Raw genomic sequence first — 19,763 nt, 5'->3', positions numbered from 1 at the left:
GTAAGATCCGGTCAGATAAGGTTATAGAATTTGTCGAAATCTGCCAATTTTAAATGTTTCGGGCATTCTGAGATAACCTTGTCCACTGACAACCAACCTCACTGAAAACGTTATTTTCCGTAACCGTTGGGAGCGCGTCCAATTCAGGTACGGCTATCACTTTTCTAAAATTCAATGACACATTGCCTATAGCAAAGGAAAACAATTGTCAGGATTCTTGAACCAACATACATTATCCGTTCTTCAAACAAATACACTTTACAAGCGTGCATATTATAATTTATACTTCATTATTGAGCAAATGTGTCAAGACCAGCAGATATTAAAAGTTCCTCAGTCGTACCGTGCAGAATGACTGATTTAACTATGTTCATCATGTATTGTTTATTATGTTCATGGCCATGATATTCTTGTGCTAATGTAGTTCAATGTTTGCATACCCTACTTTGAACCCTGCAGCTTGAATATCTTGCTAATTTGTCCCGTCCAAGAACGTAATAAGAATCATATTATTTATTAAGTAATGTGAATACATGGTTGCCTGGCTGGCTTTGGTGTCACGTGTCATGTTTATCCAAGTACGTCATTACTTCGTCTAAATGTTCACCCTCGTTCACATCTAATTGTTTGGTTATTACTGAAGTAACCAGTATAACCAGTATCACTAGCTAACAATGGTATTATTTCTAATTAAGTATTATAGTCCGGTTGAAAATATAATGCGTGACCGTATTATCCAAGATTTTGTCTGATGTTTTTGTGTTAACAGTCCCCTTACCTTATATTACTAGTACTACATCTACCCGTCGGTTATTGTATGCATCCACCCGGGCAATAAAATGGAATCGTCCAAAATAGTGTATAAGTGACACCTGTGGGATCGGACCATGTGACAACACACATCGATAGGGCTACATTCTCGGAGATAATGTTAGCAGAACAGAAAGCTATTGTAGATGCTGGAATCCTGGTATTCGAGGATTCGTACAATTCTGATGATTGCAAAAAATTGCAACAATTGTTCACCCAGGACTGCAGACTACTGGCCCCGGGAAGCAACGAGCTGACTGGACATGAAGGTAAATCAATTTGCACACTTCGGGTTCAATACATTAAACAACGCATAGATATATTTGAAGTGTGGGATACGTCAATTATCTCTTTCTGCATCTTTGCCAGCCATGCCTCGTATATTCTGCCGCTGCCTCAACATTAACGACGACCTTGGATGACCGTGCAAATCGGACGATGTACTTTTTGCTTCGCGTCATATATTAAGAAAAGAATATTTTCAACTTCGAAAACTTAAAATATCGTTTAATTTTTTTTTCAAAAAAATTAAATTCAGCATGAGCGTAATTAAAAATCACTCTCGTCGCGATTCATTTCCCCAGGCTGTGCTTTTTATAAATGCTTTTAAAATCAGAAATGAAAATTTCTTATAAACTTCTTACTAAGTACTTTCATTTCCTATTACTTTTTCCTTATTATTAACTAACTATACAAAATTACTTTTTATTGATGTAGACTGACAGAAAGATTATATTTCTAAGGATGCAATGATGATGATTATTATTATTATTACATTTTTTAAATAAAATGACTGGGTTTTCCCAACACTAGCCAAAACCGAATACAGCACTGAATAAGCAATTATGTTTATTGGCTTGATCTGACACATAACATGTTTTGGAATGTGTATGTGATATATTATAATTATTATGCGCCATCAAGCTATGCACATATGCATTAATGTATGCGTCGTTTGATTAGCTGGTGAGCTCGATAATCTCAACCATAAATATTATTTCTGTGGCACAATCGTGTCGAGGTGTGATGAAAACAATACACGCGAACGCTTTATCAACAAACCTGCTAATATAAACATCATGTATTGTCGGAAGAGTAAATGCAATGCTTTCTCCGTGAACTAACCCTCGATATTTGTACCTAGAGGCAATTATAGCAATCGAGGACATGTACGTAGATAAACACGTGTTTGATTTAATCCATTCATCGAGCAAAGCATGGTTTCTGTAAGAATGGTATTATAATAATCGATACAATTGGTGTCGGCGAATACAAATATCCTAGTAAAGGACGTTTCAAGGTCGATTCAAATTCAGAAACATGTACATGTTGTGTTGACGGGATGGTAATGACAGTTATGATGTGTGATTTTTGCTGACCATATATCTTGACAATGATGACCGGGGCATTCGGTCTTACAAACATACAATGCACTCTCCCATTTAAATGCATGTATTTTACGTGAAATGAAAGCAAAAATGATCGCACCTATGGCGGCTTTTACAATGGGTATTGTATTTCGATTGTCATAGTATGTCTCCTTCAAAATAGAGGCAGTCGTTCAATAATCAATTCACACATATTAAAGAATCACGCGATTTACACAGTAACATTACTTGAATTATACATTCACGTATCGCACATATTAACATTACTTGTATCATATATTCGCGTATCGCACATAGTAACATTACTTGTATAATATACTCGCGTATCACACATAGTAACATTACTTGTATCATATATTCGCCTATCGCACATAGTAACATTACTTGTATCATATATTCGCCTATCGCACATAGTAACATTACTTGTATCATATATTCGCGTATCACACATAGTAACATTACTTGTATCATATATTCGCCTATCCCACATAGTAACATTACTTGTATCATATATTCGCCTATCGCACATAGTAACATTACTTGTATCCTATATTCGCCTATCGCACATAGTAACATTACTTGTATCTCATATTCGCGTATCACACATAGTAACATTACTTGTATCATATATTCGCTTATCGCACATAGTAACATTACTTGTATCATATATTCGCCTATCGCACATAGTAACATTACTTGTATCATATATTCGCCTATGGCACACAGTAACATTACTTGTATCATATATTCGCCTATCGCACATAGTAACATTACTTGTATCATATATTCGCGTATCACACATAGTAACATTACTTGTATCTAACATTCGCGTATCACACATAGTAACATTACTTGTATCATATATTCGCGTATCACACATAGTAACATTACTTGAATTATACATTCGCGTATCGCACATAGTAACATTACTTGTATCATATATTCGCGTATCACACATAGTAACATTACTTGTATCATATATTCGCCTATCCCACATAGTAACATTACTTGTATCATATATTCGCCTATCGCACATAGTAACATTACTTGTATCATATATTCGCCTATCGCTCATAGTAACATTACTTGTATCTCATATTCGCGTATCACACATAGTAACATTACTTGTATCATATATTCGCTTATCGCACATAGTAACATTACTTGTATCATATATTCGCCTATCGCACATAGTAACATTACTTGTATCATATATTCGCCTATGGCACACAGTAACATTACTTGTATCATATATTCGCCTATCGCACATAGTAACATTACTTGTATCATATATTCGCGTATCACACATAGTAACATTACTTGTATCTAACATTCGCGTATCACACATAGTAACATTACTTGTATCATATATTCGCGTATCACACATAGTAACATTACTTGAATTATACATTCGCGTATCGCACATAGTAACATTACTTGTATCATATATTCGTCTATCGCACATAGTAATATTACTTGTATCATATATTCGCGTATCACATAGTAACATCACTTGTATCATATATTTGCGTATCACACATATAGTAACATTACTTGTATCATATATTCGCCTATCGCACATAGTAACATTACTTGTATCATATATTCGCGTATCACACATAGTAACATTACTTGTATCCTATATTCGCGTATCACATATAGTAACATTACTTGTATCACATATTCGCCTATCGCACATAGTAACATTACTTGTATCATATATTCGCCTATGGCACATAGTAACATTACTTGTATCATATATTCGCCTATCGCACATAGTAACATTACTTGTATCATATATTCGTCTATCGCACAAAGTAATATTACTTGTATCATATATTCGCGTATCACACATAGTAACATTACTTGCATCATATATTCGCGTATCACACATAGTAGTATTACTTGTATCATATATGTGCCTATCGCACAAAGTAGCATTACTTGTATCATGTATTCGCGTATCACACATAGTAATATTACTTGTATCATATAGTCGCCTATCGCACATAGTAACATTACTTGTATCTCATATTCTAGTATCACACATAGTAACATTACTTGTATCATATATTCGCCTATCACACAAAGTAACATTACTTGTATCATATATTCGCGTATCGCACATAGTAACATTACTTGTATCATATATTCGCGTATCACACATAGTAATATTACTTGTATCATATATTCGCCTATCGCACAAAGTAATATTACTTGTATCATATATTCGCGTATCACACATAGTAACATTACTTGAATTATACATTCGCGTATCGCACATAGTAACATTACTTGTATCATATATTCGCCTATCGCACATAGTAACATTACTTGTATCCTGTATTTGCGTATCACACATAGTAACATTACTTGTATCATATATTTGTCTGTCGCACATAGTAATATTACTTGTATCATATATTCGCCTATCACACATAGTAACATTACTTGTATCATATATTTGCCTATCGCACATAGTACCATTACTTGTATCATATATTCGCCTATCACACATAGTAGTATTACTTGTATCATATATTCGCCTATCGCACATAGTAACATTACTTGTATCATATATTCGCGTATCACACATAGTAACATTACTTGTATCATATATTCGCGTATCACACATAGTAACATTACTTGCATCTAACATTCGCGTATCACACATAGTAACATTACTTGTATCATATATTCGCGTATCACACATAGTAACATTACTTGAATTATACATTCGCGTATCGCACATAGTAACATTACTTGTATCATATATTCGTCTATCGCACATAGTAATATTACTTGTATCATATATTCGCGTATCACATAGTAACATCACTTGTATCATATATTTGCGTATCACACATTCAGTAACATTACTTGTATCATATATTCGCCTATCGCACATAGTAACATTACTTGTATCATATATTCGCGTATCACACATAGTAACATTACTTGTATCCTATATTCGCGTATCACACATAGTAACATTACTTGTATCACATATTCGCCTATCGCACATAGTAACATTACTTGTATCATATATTCGCCTATGGCACATAGTAACATTACTTGTATCATATATTCGCTTATCGCACATAGTAACATTACTTGTATCATATATTCGTCTATCGCACAAAGTAATATTACTTGTATCATATATTCGCGTATCACACATAGTAGTATTACTTGTATCATATATTCGCGTATCACACATAGTAACATTACTTGCATCATATATTCGCGTATCACACATAGTAACATTACTTGTATCATATATTCGCGTATCACACATAGTAACATTACTTGTATCATATATTCGCCTATCGCACATAGTAAAATTACTTGTATCATATATTCGCCTATCACACATAGTAACATTACTTGTATCATATATTCGCCTATTACACATAGTAAAATTACTTGTATCATATATTCGCCTATCACACATAGTAACATTACTTGTATCATATATTCGCCTATCGCACATAGTAACATTACTTGTATCATATATTCGCCTATCGCACATAGTAACATTACTTGTATCATATATTCGCCTATCGCACATAGTAACATTACTTGTATCATATATTCGCCTATCACACATAGTAACATTACTTGTATCATATATTCGCCTATTGCACATAGTAACATTACTTGCATCATATATTCGCGTATCACACATAGTAACATTACTTGTATCATATATTCGCGTATCACACATAGTAACATTACTTGTATCATATATTCGCCTATCGCACATAGTAAAATTACTTGTATCATATATTCGCCTATCACACATAGTAACATTACTTGTATCATATATTCGCCTATTACACATAGTAAAATTACTTGTATCATATATTCGCCTATCACACATAGTAACATTACTTGTATCATATATTCGCCTATCGCACATAGTAACATTACTTGTATCATATATTCGCCTATCGCACATAGTAACATTACTTGTATCATATATTCGCCTATCGCACATAGTAACATTACTTGTATCATATATTCGCCTATCACACATAGTAACATTACTTGTATCATATATTCGCCTATTGCACATAGTAACATTACTTGTATCACATATTCGCCTATCGCACATAGTAACATTACTTGTATCATATATTCGCTTATCGCACATAGTAACATTACTTGTATCATATATTCGTCTATCGCACAAAGTAATATTACTTGTATCATATATTCGCGTATCACACATAGTAACATTACTTGCATCATATATTCGCGTATCACACATAGTAGTATTAATTGTATCATATATGTGCCTATCGCACATAGTAGCATTACATGTATCATATATTCGCGTATCACACATAGTAATATTACTTGTATCATATAGTCGCCTATCGCACATAGTAACATTACTTGTATCTCATATTCGAGTATCACACATAGTAACATTACTTGTATCCTATATTCGGGTATCACACATAGTAACATTACTTGTATCACATATTCGCCTATCGCACATAGTAACATTACTTGTATCATATATTCGCCTATGGCACATAGTAACATTACTTGCATCATATATTCGCGTATCACACATAGTAACATTACTTGTATCATATATTCGCGTATCACACATAGTAACATTACTTGTATCATATATTCGCCTATCGCACATAGTAAAATTACTTGTATCATATATTCGCCTATCACACATAGTAACATTACTTGTATCATATATTCGCCTATTACACATAGTAAAATTACTTGTATCATATATTCGCCTATCACACATAGTAACATTACTTGTATCATATATTCGCCTATCGCACATAGTAACATTACTTGTATCATATATTCGCCTATCGCACATAGTAACATTACTTGTATCATATATTCGCCTATCGCACATAGTAACATTACTTGTATCATATATTCGCCTATCACACATAGTAACATTACTTGTATCATATATTCGCCTATTGCACATAGTAACATTACTTGTATCATATATTCGCGTATCACACATAGTAACATTACTTGTATCACATATTCGCCTATCGCACATAGTAACATTACTTGTATCATATATTCGCTTATCGCACATAGTAACATTACTTGTATCATATATTCGTCTATCGCACAAAGTAATATTACTTGTATCATATATTCGCGTATCACACATAGTAACATTACTTGCATCATATATTCGCGTATCACACATAGTAGTATTAATTGTATCATATATGTGCCTATCGCACATAGTAGCATTACATGTATCATATATTCGCGTATCACACATAGTAATATTACTTGTATCATATAGTCGCCTATCGCACATAGTAACATTACTTGTATCTCATATTCGAGTATCACACATAGTAACATTACTTGTATCCTATATTCGCGTATCACACATAGTAACATTACTTGTATCACATATTCGCCTATCGCACATAGTAACATTACTTGTATCATATATTCGCCTATGGCACATAGTAACATTACTTGTATCATATATTCGCCTATCGCACATAGTAACATTACTTGTATCATATATTCGTCTATCGCACAAAGTAATATTACTTGTATTATATATTCGCGTATCACACATAGTAACATTACTTGCATCATATATTCGCGTATCACACATAGTAGTATTACTTGTATCATATATGTGCCTATCGCACATAGTAGCATTACTTGTATCATATATTCGCGTATCGCACATAGTAACATTACTTGTATCATATATTCGCGTATCACACATAGTAATATTACTTGTATCATATATTCGCCTATCGCACAAAGTAATATTACTTGTATCATATATTCGCGTATCACACATAGTAACATTACTTGAATTATATATTTGTCTGTCGCACATAGTAATATTACTTGTATCATATATTCGCCTATCACACATAGTAACATTACTTGTATCATATATTTGCCTATCGCACATAGTACCATTACTTGTATCATATATTCGCGTATCACACATAGTAGTATTACTTGTATCATATATTCGCCTATCGCACATAGTAACATTACTTGTATCATATATTCGCGTATCACACATAGTAACATTACTTGTATCATATATTCGCCTATCGCACATAGTAAAATTACTTGTATCATATATTCGCCTATCACACATAGTAACATTACTTGTATCGTATATTCGCCTATTACACATAGTAAAATTACTTGTATCATATATTCGCCTATCACACATAATAACATTACTTGTATCATATATTCGCCTATCGCACATAGTAACATTACTTGTATCATATATTCGCCTATCGCACATAGTAACATTACTTGTATCATATATTCGCCTATCGCACATAGTAACATTACTTGTATCATATATTCGCCTATCACACATAGTAACATTACTTGTATCATATATTCGCCTATTGCACATAGTAACATTACTTGTATCATATATTCGCGTATCACACATAGTAACATTACTTGTATCATATTGTCGCCTATCACACATAGTAACAATACTTGTATCATATATTCGCGTATCACACATAGTAACATTACTTGTATCATATAGTCGCCTATCACACATAGTAATATTACTTGTATCATATAAACGCCTATCACACATAGTAACAATACTTGTATCATATATTGGCGTATCGCACACAGTAACCTTACTTGTATCATTACTGATTACACAATGATATACCTATATGCAAATTCTCTTTCTACAGGCGTGAAAATTATGAAGGATACTATGGTTGCCATGGGATACACTCGTGTGAAAATATTCAGTGATGAAATTGGTACGGTCGGTTCTGAAGACACCATATATAATGGAATGCATTTTACCCTTATCAAGGAAGACGGTGAAGAACTGCACGGGAAAGGTGTCTACATATGGAAGAAGTCTGCAGATGGGATGTATCGTATACATATGGATGTCTGGAATTTTAACGTCAAAATCTAGTTTATCTTTATTATTATAACATTAGTTTGTCAAATATATTGTACCTATCAATGAAAAGTAAAAATGACGTCATAACCACTCAAAAACTTTTATCAATCATTCTTTTACACTAAATAATATACTATAATTTGATTGTTTATAATTGTTCATGTGGCTTTAACATATCTGCATGTGCACTACTCCTTTGCACGACGATTGATGTCAATCGTATTGGCGAGAGTGTTATTTAAATTTCTCATCGTCGCGTGCGTAAACTTGAAACCTTCGCCTTACACATTTTGTTACGCAATCACATGTACCGGCGAAACGTTTTCTTTCTGTTTCAGATCGATCCAAATCTACCTGTGATGTCCTTAAGTTTTTCGAAAGCATTGCTTAATATTAATAATTGTTAAACTTTTGAAATATATGTTGGTGTTAAATAATCGTAATAAAAAAGGACAATTTTAACCTCATCACTGCACCGTCATTTTTTTTACCTTGCCCGTACCATCAAAGATGGAAGGGAAAGGTATATTAAGGGAAAATTTTTGTCCGGCGTTGTCGTTGTCGTCGTCGTTAATAATTGTTATTGTGTTCATAATAACTTTACTAATTCTATTCCAAACTTTACCAAACTTGGTCACCTTATTCATCAGTATGAAGTCTTCCCTGAGTTTGAACAACAGATGTCCTGTATGAAAATATCATGCACAAACTGAGAAAATCTGATAAAATATTTTGACTGTTTCTGACTGATCACTGGTGATACACATCAAAGGTCACTGATCTCAGTGGAAATATGCATTGTTGTATGTGCTCAATGAAGCAAATGATTTATCTTGTAATAATATCCTTGGTAATGTATCTCAGAATCCCATACTGGGTTTCAAAACCAACTCATGGAGAGATTTTTTGCATAGTCTGATACACATTTGCAAACCTACCAATAAAATCTTTACAGAAAACAAGATGTCAGAAAATCATTATAAGCACTCCTATGAACTGGATGCCAAACTTTGATCAAGATCTGAAGCTAATAGAAAATCTGTTTAGTTCAAAGTTACCAAATCAAAAACAATACATAAAAATACATAAAAAGCAAAACAATTCTTCCACATTTTAAAAAGAAAATTGTTCTAAAATATATGTATTCTGTATTTGACAAACAGTTCATTCGACAAAATGAAAATATATGTTTCAGCTATTAGAACAGAATGACAGAGTTTTTATAATACTGGTTTAAAAACGCACTTCAAAGATTGCAGTGTTGATGTAGATTCTCAGGAGGCAACAGTACTGTTGACTTCTCCCTCCACTGGACACCAACTAACTATTTAAGTTGATTTGCATACAAAGCAGTGCTTGCAACATGATAGCTATTCATAAAGGGTGTTTTTTTTTACTTTTCATATAATACAGTAGTCACATAATGATGCAGTTCATATTTGTCTCAGTGAATCATTAATATTTGACAGACACCTGTACAAAATACTTGGACAAAAGCCAGCTAAGATTTTCTGTTATCTTGCATGTCTTATGAATCTATTCACGTCTGAATGCAGCTTTTTTTTTTGCGATGAGGCATTTGTTTTTATACTAAAATATCTGAATTACTTTGAATAAAGCTGGAAATTATGTCCTTTAAAATAATTAAACAAATAAGGCACCAATGTTTTTGTAAGATATTTACATCTTTAAAGGACATTCGGTAGACTGATTTCCCTCTGTTGGGTCAACCCCAAAACTTGTTTGTATTCAAAATTAATTATGAAAATGCATGTTTATATTGAAACAAACTATGATAAAGGGAATTATATTACATGTATATAACAAAGGGCAAGGTCACCAGAGTTCAACTATGTTCTCTCCAGGGTCAGATTAGAAGCAAAAACCTTAAATTTGAAATCAGCATGGTAGAAGGTTGTACGTGTACTTCTTTTCCATATTTGGCGCCATCTAGCGGCGACAACGAGCTTATTTTTCTATACTAGTGTACACGGGGGCGATAGACTATTATAATTAATTTAAACTTATTTTAATCTTATATATGACTATTATGATTGGTTGATTGATTTGTTTGAATAAATTGAATGCACTTTACAAATGTAACTGCCTTTGATTGACGCCCTCAACGTTCAACTCCTCTATGACAACGTAAATAGTTTTACTACCGTGACCATAGACCTTACAGTACAGGAGGGTCTATGCCGTGACGGACACCTATTTGCAAGTGAAAAAATACAATGTTTATTGATATTTCAAACTGTCATAGCTAATTTTGCCATGAACAAAATTAGTTAGATGATATTGTATGGGTACATGTAACTAGAATACCCTTGGGGACGGAGCTACGTCACAAAACGTTCCGCGTTGCTAGGACGCGCACCAATGTATCATGCATTTCTATGGGCTCTGCGAAAGCTGCTGTTGAACGCCGGTCGAGGAGCCGGTGAAAACAGCTAAATTCGAAAAAAACAACAGGAACTCAACTTTTAAGTAACCCTGAACAACCAAATTTATATAAGTTACACATGCAGGGGTAAAGTACCATTTTCTGATAGTTTTCGGTCTTTGTTTTCACGGTGGTTTCCAGGCGGTGGTTTCCCCCGAGAATATTTTGTTCATGTTTATTTCGAACCACAAGTAACATAACACGCTTCAATTATAATGTTTACCTTGAACGCTACAATATTTATTGTAGGATCTATGATTATACACAACATAATTTTTTTAATTCTTCGGTAGCGCCCTCTAATGGCGTACTAGTAAGCTAATACTGTTTTACAGTGCTTTTGTTGACGGTTACCGAAAAAGGAAATATACGTGTTTACATATTAACTGAACATGGACGAAAAGCTAAAGAAATTTGATTTTCGTTGCATAGAGGCAAATAATAACGACCCTCTGCATGAGCCTGACTGATTATATTCGTTCAGTTCGTCATTGTCAGGTCAAAGGAACCAATGAAATATGGATGAATCAGTATAATTTACACTGGGGGACAAACACCCAAGCAATTGGCCTTGACTATTCCCAAGCACAGTCTCGGTCAAACAATTTGAATAGGAAAGTAAGCGTATGCTCACATGGTCCGGACATCGGATTCACAAATAAATAACGAATGAGCAATTTGACGGAAGCGAAACAGGTATTTTCCGTCGGTTGTTGATGGACTGTGTCCTAAGCAAAGATTCGACTGGCATAGATTTAGTGATTGCTTTGCTAATATTTCATTGGTATCCATGCGTAGAGTGTTGCGATTGGACGGTCAATTACAATCGGTGCTGTTTTAGAAGCTATCGGAACACAATAAACAGTGACTAAATTGGGTGAAGTACGCCAAAAACGAGTTCAGAGTTAAAGTATTAAAAAGTTGTGTAAAAGTTTGTTTTTCCCCGTACATATCGAATTGAAATGATTTCCCTCGGGTAAATCAGTGACATTATTAGAATAATAATAAAAACGATAAAAGTATGCGAATGTCTCATCATCAATAATAGATATGTCGCTATTTTTTGAATAATAATCCAGAAGTGACATTCATTCGATTTTAAAAACAATTGAGAAAATGAAAATTACAATGTCACTAGAGGACGCTGTGACATTGACGTGTCACCCGAGCTGAAACTTCCTATCCCGGGCTTCCTATGCAAATCAAACTCCCAACTTAAACTACGATTCAGTCTTTAGTAATTATGAACAAATGGGTACCGTATACGTAGTTATTGTTAATCTGGGTTACATTACTTTCGACACGGTCACTAAAAGAAAACAACAACCGTACTTTAGTACAGCTGCGCGCTGACCCCTGGATGATTTATTGACCTTTGACACAAGTAGTTGGAACACAGACAGTAAACAAGGCTTCTCACTTTCAAGGTACGCTTTAGACGAATAGCTTATACTACACTCAAGTTAATCTAATCCACGAGTTATCGGTGAGTTCTTTGTATGTATGTCTACTTCATGATTTATTTACTCGGTAGAAATAATGGTGGTATCTTTGCAGGAAGTTGGAAAGTCTAAACCAAAATGTAATTCAAGCCGCTTCTTTAGGACATTGACTTGAGCGGGCAGTCAACGATCGAATGCACTGCGCTGGTGCAGCGTAGACGTCGCCTATGCTCGAGAGGCTCTGACAAATCTACGAATGTTACGCTTATGTAATGCCGCCCTGCATGCCCCCCCCCCCGGAGAGTTATTAAGGGTTGTCCAGTTGAAAATATTATTTCATATATTCAGCTCATCTGCCAGTGCATTGTTCCTGCTCTCCCAATACATTTCCTTTTTCGGAATTCAACACCCCCAATGGATAACCCTACAGTTGGGGACCATACCAGTTGAACTCTTCGGCAGCATGGGACTTGCCAGTACAATTCGTGGTTTGTTGTTTTTCAATGGGTATGTAATGGTGCATGCATAAAAAGCGTTTAGACAAGTGTATAACAAAGAACCATGTCACACTCATAGGCACCGTGCATGTCAGTTTTACTTACAGTAAAATTTAGACCTATTAATCACTTATTTCATTTTCTAAATTTATTTACAATGGCCCTGGAAAAATATTCATGTTTCTGGTCATCAAGCGTTTCTGTTAAGTACAGGTTCTTCATAGAATTTTAGTCTCCGTTCGGACGAAGTCTCCGTGTTTGCGTTCGTCTATTCATGTATCCATACCCACCTGCATCTCACATGAACTTGCACTGATCAAGTTCAAACATACATTACATCAGACATTGTATTGCACTTTTATTACACTTGCATTTATTTTATGATCCGATTAAAGATGGCTGAACTGTAGCTATTTTAAGGCCAAAAATGCATGAAAACCACGCCTGTGGCGGCCATATTTTTTTAAAGAATGCAGTTCCGGATCTATATCTCTAACATGCCTGATTTATCAAGTTCCAGCTTCATACATACATCGCACCTCATTTTTTTACTATTAAAATTACGATTGCTGACTGGTTGCCATCTTGTTTAATTGAATGCAGTTCAAATACATTGCATACTTGGTTATACCAGTCAAGCTCAACGCAACATTGTCAAGCTTCGTGCAACCATAATTCAGGTATTGGATTCATTCAGTTCAAAACTGTTGCGAAGCAACATAGGAAATATTTGCCCGAGCTGTTCAAATGTAATACGTAAATAGAATTTTGAGAGTATACGGGGGTATACATGCACGTATGAAAAGCTGCCCACGCGTGACGATTTTAGAAAACAAGAAATTTGTTTTTCTCGGTCTAAGCAAAACACACATTTCACAACATCTCACTAGATTACTTGTTACCCTAGACCTTTGGTTACATACTACCACTGTTTAGCTACACTGAACTTTCATAAGGGAATAGCTGCAATACAAAGTACGCACGAAGATGTTATAGTGATCGTATCGACTAATGCGTAGTGTTCAGCGATGTATATAAAACACGCCATACAGTACATTAGTACTAATATATCTTTACCATTATATATATATTGAATATCGTCATTTTAATCATTTAAATGGGGCTGTTGAATACTAATTGTGGTTATAGGTGTGTAGAAATACTGGTTTAAAATCACAATATATACCTTAATTGCAACACACCAGTCTCGCATCATTGATTACATCTTTAATGACGTCGATATTTGGGACATTGTCTGTGTTTGCCTTAATGCATCTGTATGGTGGTTTACTGATGTTGTCACACTGAGTGAATTGTTGTAAAATAGATATATTTTATTCCATCGCCATTCTTCTGGTAGTTACACTTGAAATACCAGAGTACGGTGTCGGTTTGATTTCTATTTTATAGGCATCAACGTCGGTCTACCTGGAAACATGGCGGATAACCCCAAACACGTTACTGACGAGGAAATCAAGGCTATAGCAGTAGGTATAATGCGTAAATGGACATCCATGTATAATGTTGGTAACTTAAGACTGCTAGTTGACTTCTATGCACCAGATGCAAAACTAATGGCACCCGGTGATGTAACTAGATATGGAAGGGAAGGTAAGCTGCATCGTGAATATTGCCGTTACCTATAATTTATGTAGTTTTGTATCAATATTGGTCGTACTTTATGAAAAATATAGAACAGACTGACTAAAAATAGTGGTAACGTTGAATAAATACAGGGACCAGTTCAAATGAAATTACCAAAACGGATATAAATTAATATTTTGCTAATTACATTTTCTGTAACCATCACTAATTGAACCTCGGTCAATCGGACCAAGAGAAATGCATCGTCTTTCTGAACTCATTAATATACTTTTTTTCAGAGATTATGGAAGGACTCGTGCGCATGCGTAAATTTGTTGCTTCGTATCATCCACACGAACCTGATCGGGTTGGAACCATTATCGAGAATGAAATGTACTACTTTTCCGCTGGAATCACGTGTTACAACGCCGATGGCGAACCATTGTACCCAGGCAAAGGAGTCTTCCTGACTAAGAAAGTGGATGGAGAGTTTCTCGTTTACACAGATTGTTTCAACTATAACACAGTCCTCAAGAAATAACGTTTTCATTGTTGTAACCCAAATCGTTGATTGTTTAACGCTTCCCTGTACATCTTATGGCTTATTAAGAGTTATGGTTATTATGCCATCAGATGTCATCACTGACGTCACACTGCGTCATACGAGTCCCATATTGAAAGAATGCGACAAGCGCAATTTGAACCTGTGCTTGCAGACGACTGGAGTCAATGCGATGCTACTTAAAAGACTGTGCCTGATTGGCTAACCAAACCCAACACCTAACAGTTGGACTAATCAGAGACCAGCTTATTTGTTGGTAGTTTTTCTTTTTAACAAAACAAATTCTGCCTTATTTCTATGCTTTGGCTCAATTTGACTGGTGTAGCACATTTTGCAATGTTTCTATAACACGTCACGTGTTTGTTTGGCCTGACTCATCACATTTTCAGGTCAAACATTGATAGTTTGTGCAAAACAACACACAAATTGAGAGTCCCATACCGCAACGACTACGATGCCCTCATCGGAAGTTTAGACGAACATCGTCGAGCAGTTTCGTGAGCAGATTCGATTGCTAGTTTTCAGCATCTTAGGGTGTCATCAAGCCACCTTAACGTACGCGTGATTTATTGTTTGATGATCGTAGATTGACTATTAGATTACAAAACTATATTCGATGTGAAGCATTTTTAAAGTAAGGTTACTTTGAGACTGGATGTACCCTAGTTACCGAGTTGTTTTCTGTATATTCATTAGGTCGAAGGCCTTTTGAATTTTCTAGATATTGAGATGTATCATATATACTACAAATGGTATTTAGCATTGGGAAAAATGTCAGTTTCTCGATTTTATACATCATTTTCTCTGACGTTCATCAGATGAATTTTGTTTCCATTTTCTTATTTGTCGGGGGTAAAGCGAAATAATTGTAATAAAAGTATTATACAATGGTAAGTGTAATGTTTTGCATTTCTGCATCTTAATGTGTGACGTCATGGTTAGCCTGCACTAACCAGCATCAGAGATTGTCGTTCACATACTTTTGAATCAGTTCCCAACTCTAACCACCGAACAGTCAGTGAGACCTACTTTGATACCGTTTTGAAAAAAACAAACAAAAAAAAAAACATTTTTGTTATTGTCGGAAAACCTAAAAACAATAACGACGTCTTATGGCCCAGCTTTGAACGTCGCCCCTCGCAATATTTCTGTTTCGTCACTAGAGGGAGTCACTCGTAGGAAAAGTGAACACGCATTGAGTGGCCACCGTAACGAGGAAAATAGCATACCCCCTCCCCACATTTCGTGGGTGTTATCCGCATGTTACGTGAATGTGTGATTATCATTGTTATTATTTCCTATAGCAAGGATAAGCAGTTCTTCACACGGAATATCGTTACTGCTTTAAACGTTATAAAATATGCGCACATGCATTCTAGTAATTTCTTCTTTATGTTAGTAGGTCTGTTAAGAAAATGATGCCGTACTACATTGACATCTTTGTGCCCCTAATTTTATACAAGAAAAGTGAACCCGCATACTCCTTCGTATATTGTATATGGAGAGGATATCGCCTTATGTTATTGGATAGGTGTGCACATCCAAAAAACAAACGACCAGCAGGATCGTCCGGGACAGTTTCTTACAATGGGAAAATACGCCCTTTTATTATAAACCTGATACTGTCATCGGGCGAGTATGTGTACGTTTATCGTGCGTACATCACACCCTAATCGGGTGACACTGAGTACATAATTAACTCAGAATGTTTTATAAAGCACCTTTCGTGTGACATTGCCTAACAATAATGTCAGCAAGATTGGCTTAACCGTTACGCGTTGAAGTAACCAATCGAACAAATCTTAAAAGTCGCTTCGACTCCACGTGACATACAGTTCATAACCCGGCTGAGGTACATTTGCTTACTATTGCTCAAGATTTACTGGACCAGGCATATTTAGTCATTTAAGAATTGTCGCGTGATCTGAAGGGACGAAGGTATACAGGCTGGCCCAGTCGTGGCAGTTGTATTGTTTTGTTTTTTGTTTTTATGATATCTTCTTTAAAACGAGTTCGTAAAGTCTTCCACTTGACGCGAAATTACCAAGAATGATCTTTTCTGACGCGTCCTCCATAGTTGTCACCAGGGGGAGGGGGTAATATATATATCTTTATTCAGTACGTTAGGCCTTACATGTACAATATTAAATATTCTTGAAAATAAATAAACCCTACCCAAGTCATTCCATAAGTTTTCGGCGTTTCTGTAATGAAACGAAAATAAACTTGTCTAGATGTACTAATGTATTTGAATTACTTGAAATAATTAACGAAATAAATTTCCATGCTGTTGCTGGAGAAAAATAAATGTGTAGAATAAATTTTAGCCTAAGATTGGCATATTGTGGGCAAATTAGAAGCATGTGATATTCATCTTTAATTTGATTACAACAAAATTGACAAAACCTCAGTTTAAGTAGAACCCCCATCGCTCTCCCAGTCTCAATATTTAGGTCATGTGTAGAAATGCTAAAACAAGACAGTTTCCTTCTATAAGTAACATTTGAAATACATTCTATATACTTTTTACAAGTCATATTACATTTAAATTTACAGTATGTACGCATTTTGGGATATCCTGCAACCCCAGTAAACCATTCTTGCACATAAATATCAAAACTTCGCTGTTTAAATTCATATTGAAAGAGGTCGTAGTTAGCCACCTGTTGTTTTAGCCATTCTTCGCCAAAATCATATTTATTTAAGCCTAGTCATAATTATTGACAAAGTTAGTCATAAATCGCATGACATGGTACAATGAAATAGATTTATTTGGTGTGTTACAGTTAACCTTTTTGAGAAACGTGTCCTAATATTTCTCGAAAATTGCTATTTTTAGAACATTTCAATAGAATACATTGTTAAAGAAAAAATGCAAAAAGTACTCCATTATTAACATTGTATGTTGTTTTCAACCTCTATTACCAGGCTAGATTTTGAGATAATGCACAATATCTCTGCCATAGGAACCTGTGGTAAAAGTGTTATAATCGTGTCAAAATAGCGACTTTCCACTAAAATACAACTATCAAGTTGTGGTGACCCCCAACTTTTTTCGGTCAAAATCCCTATATTGCCTTGGGGTACAGGTTATTGCAAAATGAAAAAATTCTGGGTATTTTAATTTATGAGTAGGCTTCTACCTTAACAAGTTTTTGACATGCAGTGCCCGGAAAGCTAACTCAATTTAAAGCAATTGGGTATGCCCGAGTATACTAGTATTAGTCTACTTTTATACATTTCAACCAAAAACGAATTATTTCAGTGTTAATAACTGTATGTATTTGGTGTCTACCCAGCTCGCCCATTAGGGGGGGGGGAGTTGCATGACACGATTGGTCGAAATAATCACCTTATTTGCATAAATTAATTTTCATGAGCAATGAAAAAACTCGTCTTTTCAGTAAAATTGTGCCAAAATGCTTTCCGATAGCATACTTGATAGTTCTAAGTTGACTGATTCTATCGTTACGAGTCGATAAAATATATCGAGAAACCACAGTGTGTGTGCATGCACAGTTTGAAATGGAACAAGTTTGAACGCAATAAAATCACGCGTAGAACTCTCGTTGCGTCAATCTGGCTGTTGGTTGAATTGCAATTGAATTGAATATAGCAATAGACATAATTTTAGAGCCTGCATTTTTCAAGTTTTATTGAGGATTATTCTGTAAAGAAATCGCTGAAATTATTTAATATGTTCATAAAAGGGAGATTGTTGCGTTGACGATGGGCTACGTACGACTAACTTCGAAACGTTCAGATCGGATGGCGCCCTCTCGTGCTAATTCGATCAGTTCGATACGCGTTACATCAATCTCCTTCCCATATGTCTTTGCGCTTTACGCAATAGTACCTCTGCCACAGGCAGCCTTCAATTTTATGGGCAATCACCTCACTACGCACGGCCATTTTCCTGCAGTTGTTACATCTAAAAACGCATTACAAAAAGTGGGAAAAAACTTGTGTGACATCCGAACTATTTATTAATGTCAGACTTGAGTAAAGACGTAAATACGAACCATTTTATCGCGGACTAAGTTTTGGAAGGTAATGTTATAGTAGTGAAATGGCGCACGTGATACACTAAA

General features: G+C 35.0%; 2 protein-coding genes across 2 annotated transcripts; both read left to right on the top strand.

Moving 5' to 3' along the window:
• Window positions 1-897: 897 nt before the first annotated feature.
• LOC146741822 (uncharacterized) lies at window positions 898-9,608 on the top strand. Its single transcript, XM_085500757.1, has 2 exons — window positions 898-1,079; window positions 8,918-9,608. Exons 1-2 carry the CDS (start codon window positions 929-931, stop codon window positions 9,151-9,153), a joined length of 387 nt encoding a protein of 128 aa, XP_085356883.1. The 5' UTR covers window positions 898-928; the 3' UTR covers window positions 9,154-9,608.
• Window positions 9,609-13,067: 3,459 nt separating this feature from the next.
• Window positions 13,068-16,566, top strand: LOC100368638 (uncharacterized). Its single transcript, XM_085500755.1, has 4 exons — window positions 13,068-13,073; window positions 14,130-14,206; window positions 14,937-15,137; window positions 15,410-16,566. The coding sequence occupies exons 3-4, from the start codon at window positions 14,963-14,965 to the stop codon at window positions 15,649-15,651; spliced, it is 417 nt and encodes a 138-aa protein (XP_085356881.1). The 5' UTR covers window positions 13,068-13,073; window positions 14,130-14,206; window positions 14,937-14,962; the 3' UTR covers window positions 15,652-16,566.
• The last annotated feature ends 3,197 nt before the right edge of the window (window positions 16,567-19,763 follow it).

Source organism: Saccoglossus kowalevskii, chromosome 6 (genome assembly GCF_978046115.1).
Source record: "Saccoglossus kowalevskii chromosome 6, keSacKowa6.1, whole genome shotgun sequence".
NCBI classification, from domain to species: Eukaryota; Metazoa; Hemichordata; class Enteropneusta; family Harrimaniidae; genus Saccoglossus; species Saccoglossus kowalevskii.
The sequence above is the reverse complement of the archived record's forward strand: the minus strand, read 5'-3'. Positions and strand labels throughout refer to the sequence as shown.

What these genes read in the sequence shown, in the direction of transcription:
- LOC100368638 (XM_085500755.1), top strand. Translation starts at nt 14,963, where the DNA reads ATGGCGGATAACCCCAAACACGTTACTGACGAGGAAATCAAGGCTATA. An exon ending in AACTAGATATGGAAGGGAAG is followed by an intron (nt 15,138 to 15,409) that starts GTAAGCTGCATC and finishes ACTTTTTTTCAG; the next exon opens with AGATTATGGAAGGACTCGTG.
- LOC146741822 (XM_085500757.1), top strand. Translation starts at nt 929, where the DNA reads ATGTTAGCAGAACAGAAAGCTATTGTAGATGCTGGAATCCTGGTATTC. An exon ending in CGAGCTGACTGGACATGAAG is followed by an intron (nt 1,080 to 8,917) that starts GTAAATCAATTT and finishes CTCTTTCTACAG; the next exon opens with GCGTGAAAATTATGAAGGAT.